This window comes from Zootermopsis nevadensis, unplaced genomic scaffold, assembly GCF_977971745.1.
Source record: "Zootermopsis nevadensis isolate Lab colony 2312 unplaced genomic scaffold, Znev_1.0 Znev_ptg000007l, whole genome shotgun sequence".
NCBI lineage: Eukaryota > Metazoa > Arthropoda > Insecta > Blattodea > Termopsidae > Zootermopsis > Zootermopsis nevadensis.
In genome coordinates, this window is record NW_028259139.1 from 5286895 (window position 1) to 5311120 (window position 24226).

The 24226-nt window shown below is 35.8% G+C and overlaps 2 protein-coding genes across 5 annotated transcripts in view; one reads left to right on the top strand and one right to left on the bottom strand.

The window, feature by feature from the left end:
• Positions 1-24226, bottom strand: part of Sptz (zinc finger FYVE-type containing 26 spastizin) — a 37868-nt gene that overhangs the window by 5071 nt on the left and 8571 nt on the right. For all 4 annotated transcript variants that reach the window (XM_022062793.2, XM_022062802.2, XM_022062786.2 and 1 more), the window contains 20 exons: positions 23667-23808; positions 22397-23335; positions 21028-21326; positions 20410-20591; positions 12794-12955; positions 12447-12564; positions 11110-11634; positions 10021-10134; positions 8571-8836; positions 7385-8047; positions 6562-6745; positions 6150-6329; positions 5156-5707; positions 4564-4769; positions 4253-4360; positions 4006-4131; positions 2602-3147; positions 1984-2097; positions 1253-1533; positions 390-494 (listed from right to left, as the gene is read on the bottom strand). In XM_022062793.2, the coding sequence (XP_021918485.2) occupies positions 390-494; positions 1253-1533; positions 1984-2097; positions 2602-3147; positions 4006-4131; positions 4253-4360; positions 4564-4769; positions 5156-5707; positions 6150-6329; positions 6562-6745; positions 7385-8047; positions 8571-8836; positions 10021-10134; positions 11110-11634; positions 12447-12564; positions 12794-12955; positions 20410-20591; positions 21028-21326; positions 22397-23335; positions 23667-23808 (5812 nt within the window). The remainder of the gene's footprint in view (positions 1-389; positions 495-1252; positions 1534-1983; positions 2098-2601; positions 3148-4005; positions 4132-4252; positions 4361-4563; positions 4770-5155; positions 5708-6149; positions 6330-6561; positions 6746-7384; positions 8048-8570; positions 8837-10020; positions 10135-11109; positions 11635-12446; positions 12565-12793; positions 12956-20409; positions 20592-21027; positions 21327-22396; positions 23336-23666; positions 23809-24226) is intronic.
• On the top strand, positions 13958-20106 carry LOC110829299 (uncharacterized). The gene is made up of 3 exons (XM_022062886.1): positions 13958-14304; positions 15994-16472; positions 18878-20106. The coding sequence occupies exons 1-3, from the start codon at positions 13985-13987 to the stop codon at positions 19063-19065; spliced, it is 987 nt and encodes a 328-aa protein (XP_021918578.1). The 5' UTR covers positions 13958-13984; the 3' UTR covers positions 19066-20106.

Below are 24226 nucleotides of genomic sequence, written 5' to 3' on the forward strand. Positions count from 1 at the left end.
TGCTGTCAGACAGAAGTTTACCAAAGTTTCAGAGGTGCTTGCTGCCTCAATCATCAGGGCAATCAGTAATCATTGGCAAACTTCTACCAGACTGCATGGTGCAACATTCCAGAACACAGTCATATTGATATTTGCCACTATGAGTGCCTCATCTTCTGATATTAAGTCTATGAAGTCTAATAAATAAAGTTTAATGTTACAGTTTCTGTGCAGTGACTGACAAAAGACACATTCATCACATCTGGAGAATTCTCTCTTCCCCCCCACCCAACCTTCAGCAGGACAGATGAACTCTGGCCAAAATTTGAACTGGGTACACATTAATATTTCAACCTAGAGGCTATTCTGAAATGTATCACTAAATCACAATGATGCACAGACTCACGTACCTAACCATCCTTATGACGAGGCTGTAGTCCACTTCAGGATTTGCCATGCTTGGGCCCACTGGTTGCAAGAGTCGCAGCATTTGATGACAAGCATCCAACAGAAACCTGAAGAATACAAAATGCAAATGACTCCAAGTTTTACTTTCTATGATTTCATTATTTGGAATTTTGTGTCAAAAATCAGTGTGGAAATTCATAACAAAATCAGAACACAGTCCCGAATGACTTCTGAGTGTTCATCAAAGTTACATTTTCACCAGCTCAAGGGTCATCATATCTGTTTTCACTGTTGGTTACAGCAGCACCTTCGCTTACTGCAACTGCTTGGACTCGCAATGCCATCATTTATACCACAGATCCCTAGTAACAACCGAATTCTCCCCCCAAGGCACTATACGTAGCGCTACAGGCAGCTAGCAGGGACAGTTCTTTACTGGAGAATTTCAAAGTATACAGGAAATTCCAATTCCCATGCTTTCAAGGGTGCAATGTGAGAGTGGTGACACACGGTATCAGCGTTTGATTATCACACAAAATTTAATTGCAAAACTCCATTCCACTGTAAATCCACTACACCCAAACTGGCAAAATTATGAGTCTGCCTCTGCACAAGATACATATTGACTTCATGGAATGATGACGTTAAGTTTTGCCCCTATTTTTACATTGCTTTCCTTCTGCATACCCTGAATAAGCTCAGTATGTAAATATGTTTCTGAACATTCACATCAAAATATTATTTACAACTGAACACAAGCAAGGCAATTTTTCTCATTAATAAACAAGCTGGCCAAAACAAATTTGTTTTCATGAATGCAGCAAAAGCAAATAGCTGCTGTGACATTCTAACTGCTATTACTAACCTCGGATATGCCACGTGTTCTGAATGAAGCTTAAGAATAGCCAAGCAGAGAGAAACACTTGGTGCATGCTCAAAGCCAAATTCTTCTCGAAGGGTAGTATTGTAGGCTTCGTCTGATGTCAGCTTCCACGTCAAAGTAGAATTTACTGAATCTTCGAAATTCAGTGAGAATGGAAGCTGATCGTCACCTAATGTGAGACTTGTCACCTGTTCTGAATCATTTTCCACCTCACAATGACAATCATCACATACCCTAACTGCTACAGTGCCATACCCCACAACCTATAAATTAAGAGAAAAATACAGTTTTTAAGCAGAAAAAGCAGTAAAAACTTAAGTTTAAAAATACTGTTGTTTAATTGATGGTACTATCAAATACAAATTTGTAAACCCAGAGGGTTTTATAAATTGCAATAAGCAATAGTTGCGCTGGTAAAAAACGTACTGCACTTTATTATAGAAATAAGTATATCTCGCAGATGTTTGAACAACGGAATGGTTACAGCAACATTAGTTTGTAGAATATATAAATTTAATGATATCAAACCGAATATCTACCTAACCGTTACCCACATTAAATTGTCATTCTTCTAAAATAGTAAACAGTCATGTTACATAATCAAATTCAAACCCTTCATAAACAATTTACATAAAACTTCATCAAATCTTGTATAAAGCTCTTGAAATAACAACCATAATTTAACATGATACACAGATTTAACAAGCCATTACCTTCATCCTTTGAGTGGAACATGATCCGCAGATAACACGACCACATCTCCTGCAGTGATGTCGTCGATTAAACATAGAAAAAGCCACAGACTGGCAACACATGCATTCAGTAATCTGGGAACAAAGCACCAACTCCATCTGTATTATCAAAATCAGCGTAATTTTTTTTTTTTTGTGAATGTCTAGTTACACAATTTATTACAAACATCTGGCTGTATACTACTCCCCCACACACATTGAAAACAATTTTTATTCAATCAAAACCTACTGTAATGTCAAAGGTGATGTCCATTTATGAGTGTCTTCTGCACAATTCAGGAATGGCTAGATCAGCTAAGAACAGGTAAAATACAGCCGGATTTGAGGTTTTCATGGCGGTGAGTCCTTGCTGCCTTCATCATCAGGGCTCATTACACTGATGATGGAGGCAGCAAGTATCTCCAAAATGTAGGCAAACTTCTACCAGGCTACATGGTGCTGCAACCCAGAAGACAACCATCTTCAGTTACAATCAGCAGAAATCTAGTGACAATATTTTTCTTCTACCATCATCTCCAGTTTACAAATGGTGGATATACTCCAAGTTTAATTAAAGAATAAAAAAGAACAGCACAATACCTCATCATTTGGCACCCATTCATTCTTTGATGGAACTACTGCTGGCATTAAAAACTCCTTACTGTGCGTAGATCCTAATGACAGAGAAACTAATAGTTTCTCCTCATAAGGAAAAGATTGACAAGGTGCTGGATTCCGAACAACTCTGAAATCCAGAGCTTTGCTGGCGTAGTGCCTTAGCATGGTGTCAATACTGCTCAAAGACACTGGAGAAGTAGCAGGAAGCCGAGCTAAGAGCGGGCAAACTTCTGAAATCATTTTTTCTAACATCTCCAGTCGTGTGTTCATGATGAACTGCTCCACAATCAAATGTGGTTTCCAAATCAGGTCCCAGTGATGGACCTGATCTACATATGGTATAACCGCCATCATTTGAATGCCTATAGATAAGTTTTGGTAGTCATCTAATTGTTCAGAGGATAAATATGAAGAACAAGAATTCACGATAAATGTGGTTATAAACTTCAGACATAAAACTGATCTTAGTTGTTGAATAAGTTCATTACAGATGGCAACAGTTTGATGGATTGGTAAAGACTCCAACAGCTGAAAGAGAAAAAAAAAAGGTAATGTAACAGTTGAGTTAATGTGAATGTTAACAATGCCTACACATAACAACAATTAAATAGATAATTCTTTAGATAAATCACTTTTGAATCTTTGTCCCAATAGAGTAAATTTAAATGATGCTTATATTCCAGTTTTAAACACTAATCATCTTATTCTTTCAGTACAGCAATCAAAATGTTCCCAACTCTTAAATAATTATTTGGTGTATCAGAATTCATCTTCTCACAGAATCCACTTTATGGTGCTCAATAAGGACTTAAGTGAATATAAATTGTATTTTGCTTAAGAAAGTCCTTCTTATAAAGAAGCAAAGATTTTATTTACTACCTTAAAAATAAATCAAAATATGAAGAGTACAGAGAAAGAGGAGGACATGACTTATTTCTGATTTTAAATGAGAGAAATTTAAAAAAAAAAAATCCCAGATGCTTTATAAACACTGATACTTTTAGCTAAGATTCTTACATGACTATTCCACTTCACCAGTTTTTCATGCCTGTATATTTGATTTGCTATGAAATAAATGTTGGGCACATAAGTTGCATTAAAAAAACCCTGTCATTTCCATCTTTCCTACTTTCCTCATTTCATAAGGCTTTCTGTACCATCACGTCTGTGCATCTGTCTCTCCCCTTAATGACGTCTGTAACCAACTTGAGTTCTATAAAAATTTGTATGAGCATTTAATAAAGTCTCAAATGAAGTAAATAACTTCCTCCAGTCAATAAATCACAAATTATCCTACTTTCTAAAGGAAAAATATAGTGAATATGTTAATTTCATTCATGATTTTTGTACCTCCTTTCAGATGTAATGAAAAGAAATGTATTTTACCTTTGTAGCAGATGAGAAATCTGAAGAATCATGCTCCAAGAAAAGGAGAAGAAACTTGAAGTCAACAAGGTGCTGTGCTCGTGTGGCAATGTTTTGTAATTTTGCCCACTCAAGGCAAATCTGAAACTAAGTATCAATCAACAGCTGTAAACAATCAGAGTTTTTAATTTTTCAAGAGAATTTAATTTTATTAAATAAATAATACATCAACTGATAAATAATGTTATAAAATATATTTATTCCTTACTTCCTTAGCTTCCATCAAGAGCTCCAGAATGAGACCAGGATTTTTCTCTGATGTACAGCTGACATCAAACCAAGTGTTCATACCAGCAGATTCAGCAAAGGGCACAATCTGTATATTAATTTGAAAGCATCAAAATCATTCATACCACTTCTCATATTACTGCTCTAAACATACATTGGCACGTTTATTTTTAACAAATTAAATGAAGAAAAAAGGACACAAATATGGTAGTTACATTTAAAATTGTGGTTCTGAATATTAATTTAATATAAGCCAAATTTAAGGAGAATGGTACTTGAAAAATGTACTACCTTTTCATAGATGGTTATTTTATGCAGCATCTCTTGCAGCTGTAATTTAAGTTCTGTAGAAAGTTTCTGATGGTGATGCCCCAACACGACCTTGAGAGCATCCCGACATCCTCGACCTGGCCACCGAGGTAGATGCAGTAACAAGCACTGTGCCTGGACAGACAAATCTCCTATATGCTGACAGTACCACCACGGACTGAACCTTCCTGGCAACAATCATTCATCATTGCCTATATTATACGCATTACATACATACATTTCTTACATATACATTAATCCTAAATGAAAAATCAGGGAAACTTTTAGGAAAAAAGAGTAAATTTCTGAAAGACAATGTGACCAGCTGAGCATACTATTAGATTCTCAAGGACTCTGCACCATGAAGCCAGTTAGTTAACTGAATTTATTTTCACAGCAGAAGAAAAAAGGTCACAGATCATTCTGCAAATAAGAATAACAGGTAGACACAGGATATTATGATTAAGATTAACTGTAACAGAAGGTAAGAAAGGAGAGGATAAAATGTGTCACCTTGTGTTGTTTAATGACATCTACTACACAACATTCATTCTCATTAATAAAAGTACTTTACCTTCATCTGGTAATTTCGAGGCTAGTTCATACATGACTACATCATGAAATGTTTGTAGTTTTGGGTCATTCTGCAGTTCTGTTTCAGGAAGTGCCCACAATATCTCAGCACACTGCCGCCATTCTCGCTTCTTTACGAGCTGATCAAGCAAACACCAGAGCTCTGTCATATCAGGTTTTGAATGCAGTGCGGCAACAATTAGGTTATTCTGAAAAACTGGCTTTAATACATCCACCCACTTTGATCTGAACAGCTGTTCAAGGCACTTAATCCTCTCGTCAATCATTTTATGTGATGGAGTTTCATTTACTGGTGAAGCATGAAGAGCCTTTTCCTGATGAACCCTTCGCACCAACACTGATAACATCCAACAGTGGCACTCCAAGAATTTTAGAACAGAATCTTGAACTACTCTGTGTTTCCACGTATCTTCAGAAAAATCACAATTTTCATTGGACTTGACAGCAGTAACACTGGTACCATCTTCAAATCTACTATAATCCAGCAAGATGCTGAACTCATTCATAAACTTCTCTACTTTCACAATTGTCCCTGGAAGTGACAGAAAGAAAGATAATTATGCATACAAACGTTTTATTCTCGGCTTGTTCTGCAAATCTGACACAGACCACAGACAAAGAATTCCTAACTCCTTAGAAAAGACAATGAGAGAAAGATGCATACTCAGAGACAGAAATAGAATATTTAAGAAAAATTTTACACAGACCAAAAATGTTTAGGTACCATCACATCCTAAAATTAGGGCAAAGAAGAACATGGAAAGAACAGGAGATAAAGAAATAAGATGATGTTAGAAAGATATGACAGAAAACAACAGGGGATACAAATAAAGCCTTGTGGAAATTGCTCAATTATATTTGTGAAACTGCACTGGATACTGACCCAGTATTGCAGGAAAAACATAACCACATGGAATAACGATTCATGTCAGCATTCTATCAAATTGTATCTGAAACAAAAAAATGAACCTTACCTGGAGTGTGTGTCTGTGGGTCTGAAAGAGCACTAGCAAACTTGGTAATCTCAATCTGCAGCTGTCCGCTGGTATTATCACGTAGGAAATCAACCAGCTGAGTAAGTCGCTCTCTGCTGTAGAAAGTGCTTATTTGATCATCATCTTGTTCTACATAAAAATGGTGGGGTGTCTTCACATCTGGCATGTAGAATATCAATGTTACAATTTGATTAGTGAACACACAATTCTATCAAAAAAATTCTCACATAACTTTCCGTACGTAAAAATACCGTAATAATAATTAAAATAATGCAGAAATTTGGGTCAAGTGGTAATGATTCTGACCTACTCTTTGTTAGATAATCCTAAAGTACAAAACTACTGATATAGGAGAGGATGAATATGCAAATGTGATCCGGTGAGTACATACTCGTGAAGGCCGGAACAGCAGAGTGGCTCTCTGGTTCCTGATTCAGCTGCACATAGTCCAGATAGAAGTGTAGTAGTTCAGGAATGACCAACTGTTGAGATTTACTATCAAATTTCACGCTGTGGTCCAAGAATTCTGTCATGCTTCCGTCTAACTGAACGTCCACACTTTCAGCAAACAACACCTTGAAAACGCATAAATAAATGGAATGTACATATCAGAATAGAAAACCTGAAATCTATATACTTCAATTTACAAGAAAACTTACTTGGATCTTAGTTCAAAATCACAGATGACAGACTGAACTTTTAAACCATATTACCACATTTATCCAACGACCACATGCCCATGAATAAGACAACTGCTTCAGGTTTTATGGCATTTCTAAGAAATTATTTGAAAAAAACAAAAAGTAAAACATCTACATGTGATGGCTAATAAAATTACAGCACCATGAAGAAATAACAAAAAATAAACAAGACACCATACTTGTAATTGCCAGTGTACGCTGCTGCTGCTATCACTAACTTGAGCCAATTCAATCCTGTTCACATTCTCTCTACCTATTTTTCTCTCCTTCGTTTTAGTTACTCTAATACGAAGTCACAAAAACAAATTGTTAAATTTCTCATGTAATTTCACGTATAATTTTGTAACTTTGTCTTTTGCACGCAGCTGAAAAGACGGACGTGCGTTTTCTTCTGTCTGTGTGACACATGATTTATAAAGATGTATCAAGATTCAAACTGCTGTTTCTGTAAGCAAATATGTCAAAGATCTGTGTGCAGGATCACATAATCTACAACATGAAACATATACATACCTGTATTTTTGGCGACTGCTTTTGTCCGTTTAGCAACACAAATAAAACTCTAGGATCAACTGATGACGAATCTAACAAGAAGGTATTACCCCTTAGAACTTTTCCCAGAAAAGAACAATTCTTTAACGACGACGCAGATGGGAAAGTCAATTCACCCTGCAACTGCTTATAAAGTTCTTGAAGTGAAATAAAACCTAGTTTTCCAACATTGTAACCAATGCTCATCCGAGCAACTTGTCTTTCCAACGAGTGTGAAGAAACGAGGCCAAAGTTTGTAGTCCAACACTGATCAGAAACAGAAGCGCTCACAACACTACGATCTTTCATCCTTTCTAATAGGACTGAAAGATCTGTGGACTGAGGAGGACTTGCTTCTAAGAACAGAAGGCTGTGAATCCACATAAGATTAGCCAAATTGGTATAAAACGCAAGGGTTTCATCACCCGGCACAAGAAGGTCTAGATCGATTACACCGAGTTCACATGTGTCTGCCAAAATAGTCTTCACAGTAAGATTTTCAGCCAAAGCACATAAATGTAGCTGATTTAAAATATTTTTGTCTTTGTCCATAAAACTTTCACTCTGTTCTTGAACTGTGCGAAGAACATCAACCAGCAAAGATCTGACAGCAACTTCTGGATGTCGAATTGGTCCACTCCACTGCTGTATGGATAATAAACAAATGCCAATAACATTAATAATAAATTGTTTGAAGCACCTTTTGTTAATATTCTCCTGCATTTTGGCTCTGAAACAGTATTCATTTATCTGTGCAAGGCAAGATGACTATCTTCTGGGATGTTGCACCATGTAATCTGGTAATATCTCCATCATCAAGGTAATGACACCCTGCTGATGGGGGTTGCAAGTACCTCTGAAACATCAGTAAACTTCTACCAGACTATACAGCACAACATCCCAAAATATACTCAGACATCTTCATACTGACAAACATGAGAATCTGAAATATCACCAAATTCTTTGATTAGAAAATTTATGAACATTACAAGGTCATCCTTCAAGAGTTTACCGACAATCGTTCTGTGTTACAACCCAATATGACGATCACAAAGCAATGTTACGGGAAGTGATGTGTGCCACGTCTTAAAGTTTATGGTGGACCAACTTGGGATGCCAGCAATAAGGATAAGACGCACATAAATGAAATTTACTTCTATATACTTACTCCTGAAGCATTTAAGACAATCCTTCCCCAGTTCAGCTTACATCCACTTTTAAAATTTGGTGTATCACTTAAAAGTGAATTAGGAATTTTTGGGCAACAATTGCTGATAACGTTGTACACTAGATTCAGTTTCAACTTCTTGGCTACAGGCTCCAAGTATGACGGAGAAACATCACATTCAAACACCAGCTGACCCAGTAATACCATCAGGCTACTGTTAAAAAGATCAAAATATTTCACAGGTCTTGCCAGTCCACAATGTTGCGCTGAAATAAAACATGACAACATGTTTTTGTTAAAGTTAAAAGAGAAAAAAAAAAAAACAGCGGACATAACCAACATCAAACATACATAAAACGTATATCATACCATATCAGTTGGTAAGTAAGAAATTTGATAATGGAATACTTGAGAAGAATTTATCAAAGTGAAGTCAGGAAGGGTGATGGATATTAATAAAGGCCAGTAGCTGTTGAAGGAAAACTGTGAGAATACGTAGAACATAAGCAGAGAGATCAGAATTCCTGCAGAGAAGTTGTCATTTATACAACGTAACATTCAGTTTCCTTACTGAAGAAAGAATGGGTCCTACAAATCATGCCCCAACCTTTCCCACTGATCTTATTCTTTTTGTATGATGCCACGGTGGTCTAGTGGTTAGAACGCTGGCCTTGTAATCCTGGGGTCTCGGGTTCGATTCCCGGTGGTGCCCGAATTTATAACTTGTGTTGGGCAAGGCCGTGGTCCAGGCAACAAGGAGTTTTCCTACGGGGGCTTCCCCGGTTTCTCTGTGACATCCCAACAATTACTCCATTCACACACAGAAGAAGGCAATGGCAAACCACTTCTGGATCATCTGCCAAGAATGTATATATGTATCAGCAGGTCCCTGACAACCTGAAGAGGATGGAAGGATCCTGTTCATAATATATGGACCTGTCGTCAGACAGAACACTAAAATAAATAATAAATAATGATGCACCAGTAATTAATAACCGTATCTGAGCTGCAGACACAGACGTCCTTTCACAGTATTGAAACTGTTTTGAAACTTAAGAGTCTAGCTAGTGACTCCAAATGGTAATACATTTTTCTATACTAAAACAGCAGGTTTTAGTATAGAATGCCAATACCTGGACTGTATCATGATCAGTTTAATCCAAACCACATCACTACTACCAATTTCTGTAAGTTTCAGAACAAAACCATTCTCCCTTCCCCTTCTCTCACCTGAGCTATACACATTTTGCTTAAAATAAATTAAAATAATTACCCTGGTGAGCCTAAGAGATACATTCCTCATTCAGGAACACTCGCTATTCCTTGTCACTTTCTCTCACCCATACACAAATATTTATAATAGCTCTTTGATTTAAATTAATTTAAATTAAGATCTTAAAAATATAACATGGCACTGAACAAATATGGAAAACTTAAAATAAATTTATACCTGTTTCTGAGGGATGATTCTGCTGAAGTAAAGATGTGACCAACTTGAGATATGTATACACTTGTTGAAGATAGTCTATGTAATTTCCACTGGTTCTTTCATCAACTGGTCGGCCTACAAATAATAATTACTTGTGATAAAATAACTTACAACATAACAGTTACAAACAGCATGTTGCACATCAATCCTAGAATTAAACCTTTCTTTCCTCATGGCCAATTAGAACAAAATGGAAACATCAACAAACCCCGGTCGACAGAACATGATTGAGCCAAATAATTGTGGTAAGTCATTCCAAGAGCCGTCATTTAACTTAAACATCAACTCTCTATGCAGAATATTTTTTTACCCATGGTAATTTTAATAAAACATCTAAATCAAAAGATTTTTATAGCATTTAGACCCATTTATTTACCTAATGAATCTAATATTTACAATTTATCTAACGGTCCAGAAGCTCAATATAAGACCAATTTTCTTTTCTTGTTATACATAGATCATCAGAGAATTAAAATGTTTTAGCAATTTTTACAAATGTATTGTGCCCAAAGGATCCTCTCTGCCCCTTTAGCAGTTCTAGGGTTAAGTCCAATTCCTTCTCCTAGTGGTGAAGGTAGATACGCCAAGAGGAGGAGACAATTACAATCAGAGTGAATTAGTTACTTTATACAATCCCCCCCACCAAACAAAAGAAAAATTACTGAAAATATCAGCTAATGGAATCATTCAATTAATTCTTAAGAGCATTTAAGTCAAGAAGGTAGAACGAACAGTAGAAACAAGAACAGCATACAAAAAACATTTTGGTTGCAAGACCTCATTGAATGAGATCTCTTAGAATTGTAAAAATGTAAATGAAAGGATAATATTGAAATGACTATTAGGAAATTAGGATGTGAACTCAATCATGAGAGGAAAAATTAAGAATAAATCTTTGGGTTGTGTAACAGGAAATAATTTAATGGAAGATTTCCTACCAGTCATGGAATATCATGTACTAGAGAGGTACAGAACACGTGGTACGAACGCTAGTTCACGCACAGCGTGAGGATCAAGTTTAAATAAATATGTGATGCCATTTTATTTTACCTTTGCAAATCTTCAGTAGTCTCCTGAAAACAACATGTGATTTCACAGTGCAGCCATCACTGGACATGGAAGCAACTCCCACACGTGATGAGGAACCACTCAGTGCGGTGTCTACAGTTTCCTGAAATTCAACTACCACATCATGCAAACTGTTCCAGAATGTAATATGATCCTTCATCGTTTTCAGTGACAATGGAAGGTATTCTGAGCTGAGAAGATCACAGAGGGAAGTAGTGGAAGAAAAAATGTTGCTGGAAGACTGAGATTTGTTTGCCTCTTTCAAAAGTTTGATTATGCGCCTTGTGAACCAGATATAACCTGGAACAACGTGTCTGTTTCGACTTTTTGTGCTGTCTGCATCTGCAGAGCTTTGAACCTTCCGTAGGACATCGCAGCGTTTACACGCCGCATCCAACAGACTTGCCGAATGCTCGTACGTCGCGCCGACGGTTAGTGCCAAGTCTAGTGCTGTCATTGCAGCAGAATTTTCAACACCCTCCAGCATGGCAGCTTCATGAGGATACTCTAACAAGAAATAAAATTGCATATGGTTATCCGCTAGTCTACAGAATGATTGTAAGCAGGCCAATTAATTAATTCCTTTATCACTGGTTATTTTATTCAGTCAAGTAATTAAGGCTCAAAACCTTGCACTACTCAATATTCTTCTCCAGGTACAAAATTTAGCTTGGAATGTTATACACAATTCTTAATTTTTAATCACAGTGATAATTATAGTACCAATAGCATTTTCCAACGTCTCTATCTTACGGTCTAACTGCAAAGTGCTCTTAATTCTTCAACTACTTGCAGACTTCAAATTATTCGTTAAACATAAAAGTCACTACTAAATTAGATAACATTTTAGTTTCAAGATATGTTCCCATTAATTGGTTAATTTACCAAAGAAACATCTGATGGCTTATTAGTATCTAGTAGACAAATTATTTTAATTCATATTTAATTCATGACAATTCACATTCTTCTAACCAAACATGTCTATGTCAATAAAATTAAATGGAAAATTAAATTAATGAAATATAACACATACCATGAAACATTCAGCTTTCAAAATTGTCAGTTTATTGACTACTTGATTAATACTGGAGAAGGAAAATTAAGGTTGAATTATAGCCACAATTAAAAACATTAAACATCACTTTAGATGAAAAATAATTCTTACATTTTTTGTTCTACTTAACAAATTATTTTTATGCAAAAATATCGTGGAACTTGTATAATTTTCACACTTTATTCTTAGATGGATATTCCCCGACACCTACAAAACAATATAACTACGGCTTCATAAGAACTGTAATGTAAAGGGTGGAACAAACCTGTTACAACTTTATCAGCTCCCTGTATGTCAGGAATAGGCGTGACGGATAAAAATGTCTCTATTTGATTCGTCAATGAAGTAGACTGCATTCCAGCCCTTGCTGCTTTCTTTATACTCTGCGGTAAGAAAACACTAGGATGAAGCAAAAATAATGGTTACATGATAAAAGACAGGAGACAAGGCCCTTGTTTTCAGTTTTACATTAATAATTTATAATGCTGCATAGTCATCCAAAGTTTCTTTCACTTCCTTACATTTAACCTGGCATGGAAGGCAATTCTAAGAATAACTGAGAGTCTACTGTGTAGAGTATTACACACAAATATTAACACACTTATCACTGACTTCCAAAGTAGATGTCTTCTTTCCTGGTGGCACTGACATCACTGTTTGTTGTGAATCTGTTTGGCTGCTTTCAACATAGTATCTTAACTTGTTCAGCAGAGTCTGGTAAGCTTCTATAAACGTCACTTCCAAAGCAAGTGGATTATCATTCTCTTCAAACATCTACAATCATAAATCATCATTAGTGAAACTGTTTCAATTACATTCAAACACAAACATTCCCTTAATAATTACTGAAGTTCCTACCCTACTTCTGGTCTTTAATGAGCTAAATGCAAATGCTTTGAAACAAGGAGCTAAGCAAAAAAAATTTGACCCAAGAGATATGAAGTAATATGAAAATTTATAATACCCTATAAATAGCAAAATTTCCAAATATTATCTTTGTTATACATCTTGTTTCATATTGCAAAAACAGGTGGTTCTAAAAATTATATACCAATGGGAAGGTAGATGGGAGTTCATTATAAAAATTAACTTTTAAGAAATATATTTTGAGGGTGTTCACAAGAATGAACTGGTTCTGGATTCCGCTCACAGGTTTGCTACATACTAGTGATATTGCGACAAGAGTTTGTCATAGCATAGGTAAATATCTACTGAGTGACCCTGGTAACAGCTTCTTTCTTCCTTGATCATCCTTAGCGAATATGATATAATTGCTATATTTCTGAAATAATAAAAGTACAGTTTGAATGTATGTGCAATTATTTATGCAAATGTGTTTAATTAAAATTAATGAACTGACGAATACCTAGAAAGAAGACGATAATAAAAATACAGTCTTAACTGAGTACCCAATAACGGAAAAACCAAATAAATCAATCTGATGATACAAGTAAATGAATACATTATTGTTGGGGTTATGTTGTCTAAAATCTTTAAAAACTGGCTTAAATCACATTTAAAATAAACAAAGCCAATATTTATTCTAGTTATTTCAGTAGCCAATAATAACCAATGTCAAAAGCTGCCAGATACTATCAATCAAAATGTACGAAAAAAACAGGGGTTGGTAACAAAAATATCCCAATCCTAGAAGAAAATATACCGAGCAGTGTTTACAAACATTCAGAAGGCCAAGCGTTAGCTTGCCATTGTTGTTAAAACTGTTTGTTAAACAATGCACAAACAAACGCAAACACACATAAAGAACGTAAGAAAGTTGATTTCTGTTCATTAGCAACCACAATGGTAATGAAGTTGTACATAATCATGTTATTGCTGCAACATAACGTTTTAAGCTTTTGGCTTCCGTCTTATAAAGCAGATATAACACATCATGAGAATTTCGTCCTTTCTGCTGATGCTTCATTTTCAGAAGATGATGATGAGGAAATGCTGAAGGAAGACGACACAGCCTCTTCGCATTTAATCACGGATAACGAAAATTTAGATCTTCTGCTCAAGAAATTCAAACAAAAGGAAAGTCCATCTTCCCTGGAAGAAAAAGTAAAGATTCCAACACCAGAAGAATCGTATGACATGGAGGACTCATCACTGAAAATAAGGTATCAGAACTAATGTTATATGAGTGTGATCAATAAACTCCTATTTAGTACGTAATGAGAAGGTATGTTATAGAGACATAACGCAAAATCTGCTAATTTGATCTGAAGAACAGAATATTAGAATGTAGTTTACCCGTATTTACTCGTGTATTACACGCATTATTTTTAAAGTATTCGTTCTTAAAATCAAGGTGCGTGTACGAAACATATATTTAAAGGTGGGATGGAACTGGCTGTTTTTTGCGCATAGTAGAATGTAATCAGATACAATTTCAAACTTAACATTTGTCAGCAGTTTGATTTAAATTGGGTCATCAACAATTCGAGAACATGTGTCATTCACTATCACTACCAGCTCTGCTATCATCACTATTATCATTATTCTCACTTTCACTGTCTATGTAATTTATAACGAATTCCAGCGTTAGACCTCAGTTCATGCTTCGTTGCCGTAAAGCGACCTTGAATGGCCGATTAAGAACGACATTCAGAGGTTACCTGCTACCCGGGATTACACAAAGATAGGCTCTTCATCGTCAACTTTTGCTTTCGCTCTTTTTGTAATATGTCCAGGGATGTCTAAACCTGGCATAGCTCCTAGAGGCCTTTTCCACACCACGTTCGACCATTGGAGGATAAATTCCTAAGCAATCCACCCTTGTTTTTGAACTCTCATAATAATTCCTGGTGGAAATGTTTCCTTTTGAGAGTTTTCCCAACAAATCAGAAGACGTGTGCAGGCACAGAGTGTATCAATGATTTCTAATTCCAAATTTTGAGTTTTCTGTTTCTTTCAAAGAAAAGCCACCAACAATTTCCCCACCATCTGACTGTTTAAAACACAAGTGCATCCAGTTTCATTACAAAATACCACCAGCAACAAAGAATAATTAATTTTCAGACATATCATATCACATAACCTCTTTTTGTTTTGTCTACCTACATATTATTATTTTGAAGAGTGTAATACGTGAATACTTTAATTTTTAATTTTCCAATCAAAGCATAAGGGTGCCTGTTATACATGAATAACTAAGGTAACAGGGTCAATGCCCCTTATATATGACAACAGTCAAGCCACTGATTTTGTACAAATGACAACCGAATAATACTTACAATTTGTGCTAATCTCATTAAAAAGACTGAACCATCTGAAGGAAAAGAGGCATCATACCTTCCTCCCAAGAACTTATCATACGTGATTTAACCTTAATCATATGAGTATAAAACACCAAAATAAAGGGCTGAGGGGTGCCGGCTAGGAGTTTTGTGGTATACTAGTGCGATGCATGGCCAGGAGGATTGTGAATAAGCTGTGGTGTGCAGTAGATAAAGGACAAGATAAAATACTGCAGTCTAGTAAAATATAATTGCAAAATTGTATCACAGAAGTATATCTCCAGCAAAAGAAACAGAAAACAGATTCACGTTCAAGTCGAGGTTAAGTTTCGTCTGAAGTGCTGAATATCGTATGGTTCCTTCACTGCATTTTCTCCCTCAAATAAAAGATGAAATGTTACTTGAAACTAGCCTCAATCACTTCCTCACTAATCCTTCCCACTACACCTTACTTACTCACACTCTCGTCTCATGTAACATTAAATAACCTCTAGTGTTAACACAAAAGTTTTAAATAACTTCGAAATAAATCAATATTAATACTGTTACTATTATAAAACTTATTTTCAGAAAGATGACACTGGGAACAAACCTAAAGAAAAATGACGAATTTATAAATAAAAGTATTCAAGACCAAAAAGTTGACAAGCGCTCCACAAACGAAGATAACAAAGAACAGCTAGAGACATTATCAAAGCCAGGCACTCTGGAACCACCTGAAGAATATGATTATGAGAGGTTCAACAATGAGTACTACAATGAAATAGAGAATGCACTACATAACACAAGCTTCAACTACACAAAAAATGGTTTACATGACGCATATGGAGACGCCATTTTTGAAACTACAGACTTTGAAGAAACAAAAAACTGCAGCATGGAAGAGAACAGAATCTTTGGAATTAAATCAATTAACTGTTTATGGGATGACTTCATAAAATCAAATACAGAACTGGACAAAGTACAACTCACAAAGAGAATCATAATGGGTCTGGGCATATTACTGTTGATATATATTGCAATTGCTGTACCCTGTTGGTGCAAATTTGGTAAGCAAAATATTTTACCCTTCTATTTAGTGTTCATAATTTTATTCAAAATATGAAATAGCAGCGTGCAGTGCTTGTTTGTCAGACCTAGGACACAACAAGAACAAGTGACTCACAGCAAAAATTATTTATGCCATTACTGACTGGTCCTTGATGCAAACCGAGTGCGTCCTTACCCAATCACCCTTCTTTCTAAGCAGCAAAATCTTCCAGTTTCAGAAGTATAATGATGAAAATTAAATTTTGTAAGAATAATTTAGGTTATTCAAATCTATTCATATTTGATTCGTGATGCCAAATGAATATGCTTAATCGTGACAAGTTTTGCTCCTAGCAGAAAAATGTGTCTTTTTTACAACTATAAAAAGTTGGCTGCTGCCGTAAACTAATATTCCAGACACTCTCTTATGAATCTTGACTATGTATTTATCCTAATTAAGCACTCTTCAATAATTGGCTGTTTTGCAAACTTTCATTGTCCACTAAAGAGCAACATTTTAGTAATCAGTTCTGACACTGCTTCTCTCTCAATAAAAAAAATGGCCATGTTTTGAATACTAGAGTTTTCAAGGCTGTGGCTCATTCAGTTCAACTAGTACAGGCCTGGCTTATCAGCCCAAGTATCTTCCATTCTCTATTTTCTTCTAACTAGAGCAGGGCGCTCCTTTCGGAGCTCCTACGGGGGGGTTGGTCAAGTTTGTAAAACGCAACCAAGCTTGTGTAAGAAACTAAACTAACCGTCCCGAATTGAGGGTTAAAACAATAGGGGGTTGGTTGCGTTTTGAAATCTTAAGTAACATGCTAAACTAACTGCCCTTCGGGGGGTTAGTTAAGTGTCTCATTCAAGTGTTTTAACCCTTGAGTAAGAAACTAAACTAACCCCCCCCCCCCCCCGAATGGTGGTTAAAATACTTGACGAACCTCCCTCCGGGGTGGTTGATTGCGTTTTAAATTCTTGAGTAAGACACTAAACTAACCCCCCTTCGGAAGGATTAAATTATGTCTCATTCAAGTGTTTCAACCCTTGTGTAAGAAAACGACAACTAATCCTTTCGGAGCGCTTCTTGTAATCTGATATTTTACTTCTTTACGTCGCTGATCAGAGGCCAACAGTTCTTGGTTAGTCAACTATCTACGTCCAACCCCAACCTTGCAAGTAATACCCCCTTCGCTTTTTTTATTTGTCAAGTAGGTCTTATGTTTTAGTTCTTTACGTCGCTGTTCAGAGGCCAACAGTTCTTGGTTAGTCAACTATTTACTTCCAAACCCACCCTTGCAAGTCTTAGTTTGTTTTCTTCTGCTCTTATGTTCTTGTTAAATAAGTTTTTCTACGTTCATTAATGTAAATATCCCTTCGTTTTTCTTTACTTGTTAAGTAGGTCTGATGTTTTAGTTCTTTACGTCGCTGTTCAGAGGCCAACTGTTCTTGGTTAGTCAACTATCTACGTTCAACCTCAACCTTAACCTTCCAAGTAATTCCCCCTTCGCTTTTCTTTATTTGTTAAGTAGGTCTTATGTTTTAGTTCTTTACGTCGCTGTTCAGAGGCAAACTGTTTTTGGCTAGTCACCTTTCTACTTCCAAACCCACCCTTGCAAGTTTTCGTTTGTTTTCTTCGGCTCTTCTGTTCTTGTTGAATACGTTTTTCTTCGTTTAGCAATGTAAATCTCCCTTCCCCTTTCTTTACTTGTTAAGTAGATCTGATGTTTTAGTTCTTTACGTCGCTAATCAGAGGCCAACTTTTCTTGATTAGTCAACTTTCTACGTCCAACCCCACCCTTGCAAATCTTCATTTGTTTGTTTTTGCTCTTCTGTTCTTGTTGAATAAGATTTTCTGCGTTTATCAATGTAAGTCTCCCTTCCCCTTTCTTTACTTGTTAAGTAGATCTGATGTTTTAGTTCTTTACGTCGCTAATCAGAAGCCAACTGTTCTTGATCAGTCAACTTTTTACGTCCAGCCCCACCCTAGCAAATCTTCGTCTCAAAATCGATCATAAAGTCAGTTTTTATAATAGTTTTCATAATCGTAATATATCGAATGAGTATCACTTTACCTTGTTGGAGTTGGTACTTCAAATACTTGATAACGTCTTCTTTCACTTTCCTGATGTTTTAGGACAACTGTCAGTCAATATTCAAGAATGCGACGTGCTGCTTGTAGAGCAGTGATAATGTGACTGGCTTGGTACTAAGCGTTATTTGTTTTCTCGGCATTGTTGTGTTGTACTCGGCATTGTTGTGTTCCACAACAATGCCGAGTATAAAAAAAACATAAGTTGACATTGTTGATGACGTCATTTTTTGATGACAACGACTAATCACAAATTTTTATAAGGAGAAGACAACAATAATAACATCATTATTGTTGTACTACTAATATTTTTGTCATTGTTGTTATTGATCACAGGACTGTGCTGCTGTTGCTTTCGCTGTAAGTTCTGCTGGCCTAACAGAATTATAAATGATGCTAAGAAGTACTTATCTTCTAATCCACCTGGAGTTTCAGTTGTAGACGGAATAGAGAAACAACACGATCCAACAGTTTATGAAACTAAAGCTTACGATGACCTTCTACTTTATATCCAAGAAGCATAAGAATATACACTATGATATAGGATAATGTGTTTTTCATGTTACAGATCACAATTTAACTGTAAAATTAGGAGAAAATATTACAATAATTTAGATAAAAATATTATTTATAAATTTCAAAACTGTAATATTTCATTTAAACATGTGAAAGGTTAACGAGATTCATTACACTTCATCTCTGTTGAGTACAAATATTTTCCTGGACATTTGCATACATCTTAATTTTTTTAGTGCTTTCGAAAGCACGTAAGGTCTTAGGTTTTCATTGCAGTCTGGATTCACTGCAGAGACTTCTTGGTACCATATGTGTTATAAAAATATCAATTACAGAATTTGGAGCAACTTGCTGCTGCCTTCTTCAGGTCTAATGTCAGTTTCACAGCTAAATATGTGAAAGACTCTGTAAAGCATCATAACAGTTTGTCAAAAAACAATAACTGAACTTCCCTGTATTTATTCTTATGTTAATTATGTTAATTTCATTATGAACCAAACTGTTGTTCTAATCTGTAAAAGTGGTGTTTTGGAATTAGTCCATCTTCTATATTTCAGTCAAATTACATTTCAGAAACTGGATCTTCTTCTGTCTTCAGGTAAAGAAAACAGGGAATGACAGAACCCTAGATGTTGGGCCCCCAGGGGGAACTAGCCTCAGATCTGGACAGATTCAAAGTAGGAGTGCCTGGACCAAGAAATGGCAGTCCAGGTCAGAGGCTAGCACAACCAGGGGGCCCAACATCTAGGGTCCTATCCTTCCCCTTCTTCTTTACCTGAAGACAGAAGAAGACCCAGTTTCTGAAATGTAATTTTACTGAAATATAGAAGAAGGACAAATTCCAAAACACCACTTTTACAGATTGTAATGCACCGTACGAAACCTCCAGACTTCACCAACTGTTGCTTGTTACTGTTGTTCCCATTATTATAAATCTTAAATATTTTTGAATTATGGTCTTAAATGGTAATATATCTTTGAATCGTTTGCAAGATCTACTAGGGCAATTTTGTATGAAAATGGGAAAAAAATCTGGTACCATCACATAATTTAATCATTATATGAAACTTGTACTTTGAAAGGATTACTTCAAAGACAAATTTATCACAAAGCAGTCCTAGACTGGGTTTCATTCTACTTTACTTCTGGTTCAATAGCACTGAATGGGAGTTAAATATTTTGAATGCTCTCAAATTATGGACGTTCTTTTATGAATTCACAATCTAAAGCTTTTATTTGAAATTAGATTATAAATTTTTGAGGTCAAAAGAACTCCAGGGGAAAAAGAAAACTGATCTAAAGTGAAGAAAAACATTTGAAGCAGTACATGCATGGTTGAAAGAATCACTGACCTTAATGACTTGCTTTGCTTTGGGAAGTTCTCCATAAATGAGACACCTCACAGCCAAACTACTCTGCGATGATAACATCAAGTTGATAATTCCAGTTGGTAATGAAAGAAAAGAACCGTGTTTCAGCATACACTTATTCCAGCGCACCTTGTGATGACTTGATGCCGATGTCACAGCGCCACCTAAAAATGTAACATAACCCCAACCAATTGTAGTAGTTTCTCCCTTCACAGATATTACAGAAAAGTGCTGTTTAGTACTGTCTCCTCTTTCTGGCAACGTGTTCAGAATCCTGTATCATGTACCATTCAGTAGCAAATTACACACGACTTGAAACAACCTACAAACTCCATTATCATAACTTTCATGTAAAGTCTCATTCACAACTGCCAATTCGAAAATATATTCTCTCACTACTTTTCCAATTAAATTTTCATGTGGTAGTCAGGAAACTGATCACAGATTCAGCCCTCAAAATGTCTCCTTTTTCAAATACACCTCAGAGAAAGAACATCCCAAACATGATTTTATGATGATGAATGATTTATTGTTAAAATATTTTAGAAACTTGTCAGCTCTGTACTGTTACATAATTTATGAAATTCTACCAGTACCAACCTCTTGACTTGTTGGACTGTGAACCAGATTCACTTGACTTCTCAGTCTCAGACCTTGATCTCTTGCTTGCTGGTTTCTGTGCCTTGCCGCATCCTACACCACAGATGGAAGCAGAAGGTCCTCCAGCCTCCTTTTCATCTTCGCTCTCACTCTCCTCACTGTGGTACAGCCAGTCGTCCTCCGTGTCACTGACACTTGAAATGCGCTCCGGAACAGAGATGTGACCAATTTGCTGCGCAAATTCTGCGTCTGTGAAAAGCTGCAGCCGCCATGCAGCTTCACTTACACACACAGAGAGTCTACGGCAGACAAAAAATGATCATGTAAAACACTTTTCAATCCAAATTTTTTCATCAGATATATGAACAATGGCATTTGTAACGTGATCTTTGCATCAAATGCAATTGATGTAAGAACAATGGGAGCATTGTGAGGTCCATCCACTTCTCGCCTACAAAATAACACAACAGTTATTGAAGAAACTTGGTCTACAATATAAGATGTTGGAAAAACTTAATTTCAGTCAGATCTGGCCCAATATAACTCAATTTTAACATGTCACAAAAATTTAACTATCAGTTTTCATCATACCAAAGAACTGTTACATGACAAACTATAAATCATATTAAGTGCTACAATGTTTATTTGAAACATGTTTTATTATGGTATACACTTAATGAAACACAAAATAAAAATAATTCAAGTCTCTACAAAGTGTAATAATTGTGCTATTTGCTAGCTTTGTCAACATGAACATTTATTACTCTGCAATGTGTAATCTGCACTGAGGTAAGAAAATATGCTGAGAATAAAACTGTACTCCAAACTGCACACCTTTCCCTTGTGTTCTTACAGATTTTGTTCACAGACAGACAAATCCTGATTGCAGTACCACTTCATACATCAGATGGCACACAAACCTGCATGAATTCAATAATGTTATAAAGTTGAAATATTTTTGGATGTGAAAGATCACAACTTGCACATACAGCATGATGCAGAGCTGAAGATCATTATGGTACTGAATACATGACAAGAAAACTGAAAGACAAATATGAGAAACAGGAATAAATGTGGAAACAACTAAACACTTATGTACTGATCTCGGATTATATAAATATACCTGTAACGGCCCATAAATGACCCTGCGGGAGTCATAACACATCACCCTAGTAAATGTATTATTAAAGTAATGCAAACAGCATTCATGTTCAAGAGATATTACATGGATTACGTACAAAATTCGACAGATATTGCAGAAGTTATCGTAATTTTAGTCCAAACACACATTTTTTGCGAAATCAAAGCTCCACTTCCCATCCTCACGTTATTTCAACTGATTTAAAACCTCCATTGCTGGAGTCTTTACCTGTTCATATGTTGCTGAAGTAATTCTGGTTGAACAGATGACACAACTTCAACTTTCTTTAAATTTGCAGTATGAATAGATAGGGAGCTGTAGAATGCAGCACTTGTTTCCACCAAGCATTCCTTCAGGCAGTGTAGTAAATCACGTACCAGGTACCGATTACATATAAATCCCTGATTAGTTCCCTTTATTGTCATATTGCTCACTCCACTTTGAACACTAGTATTTTCAGAACAATTGCTTTTTGTCGATTTTCTTCGCTCTGGTGGCTTTGAAAACTGATTAATGTCTCCATGTAACTGTGAAATGTCAGAATTCATATCTGAAGATAATGATGCTGACCGAACAGACTGAACAGTGTGTACCTTTGCTGTACTGTACATGTTTGGTACTGAACTATGTTTGGCATTGGATACATATCCTGCTGGCAAACTTGAGAATTTATTAAACTGACCCAACTGTGGTGATGAACATTTCTTTGTACCTGTTCGTTGCCTAGAGATGTTTTCACGTGATTCATCAGATATTTTGGAAGGAGATAACATTTCCATGACTTGTAGAGGAGATGTAGTAGGACTATTTGCAGATGTGTCATATGTTTTATGAAGATAACACTGATGCTGAGCTTCAGCAGGCAACATATCTGAAAGTTCCTGTGACGGAGACCCAGACACATGAGCTTCAATTACAGGCATCGTCCGTAATGAAGAAGATACATCGCCTATTTGCTGGAAATTGGTCATGCTGTGAGTTACTTCAGTTTCTTTAAAATGTTTATAACCTGTACTGCCAATTAATTTGGAAGTAATTTCTGATTCAGGAAGAGTTTGTTCATGATCCCCATCGTCATCATCTGCACCACTGTCTGAGGAAGCCTCTTCTTGAAGGTCCTCATATCTCAAAAATAGTAATGAAAATATATTTTCCAGAATTTCAACCCTGTTAAGACACACAAACTCAAATTAATACAATTTTACAGTATTCTGTTATTAAGGTGGCTTACACTTATAAAATTATTTATTACGCAGTCAGTATGTTTAAAAAACAAGACAAGTGAAATGTTTTAAATACAATTCCACTGTTTCTTTAAAGAAAAAACTGTTTATTGCCTAACCATTTCCTTATATTTTACATTTATTCAATCATGGGAAATTCGCACACATCATGTAATTCTGTAAAAAAAACAATCTTAAACCCTATTTTCTTACATGTCTGAATTAAAATTTGAATGCTTATGCAGATTAACTAAGGCAAATACTTTCCAACCCACCTAAAGTTTAGAGGGAACAAGTGGCACAACATGGTTTTAATTTCCTGCAGCTCTTTTGTTATTCTGTCTTTGTACAATGTTTCTACTGTAACTGGATTTGAAGTGCCATGTTCTGTTTCCAATGACGGATGTCTCAGAATGACTGAAAGAAATCATACATACAATGAACTCTTCAAAAGCGAACAAAAATGAAATTAATACATTCAGAAATACAAATGGGAAAAAACGTACAATGGAAAGAGAATAATAGTAGTTATATTAAGAATGCAATGTATGAACAGGTATAATACATGGACAACAGGATTCCCTATAAATTTAAATTATGAATATGATTCTCTGTAGGTCTGTGACCATGGTTGATACTTCATACAAATACGATGTTCACTGTCCAAATAAACCTCAGACCCAGGCAACGTTCAACTTGATATAAACAACCACTGCAGAGACCAAGTGAGATAATAAATACAAAATAAAGGTGGGAAGGAAAGGACACATATTATAAAATAATGCATAATACACAATATAAATGAGAAAACTTTGTCACAGGACAGCTCAGCTTT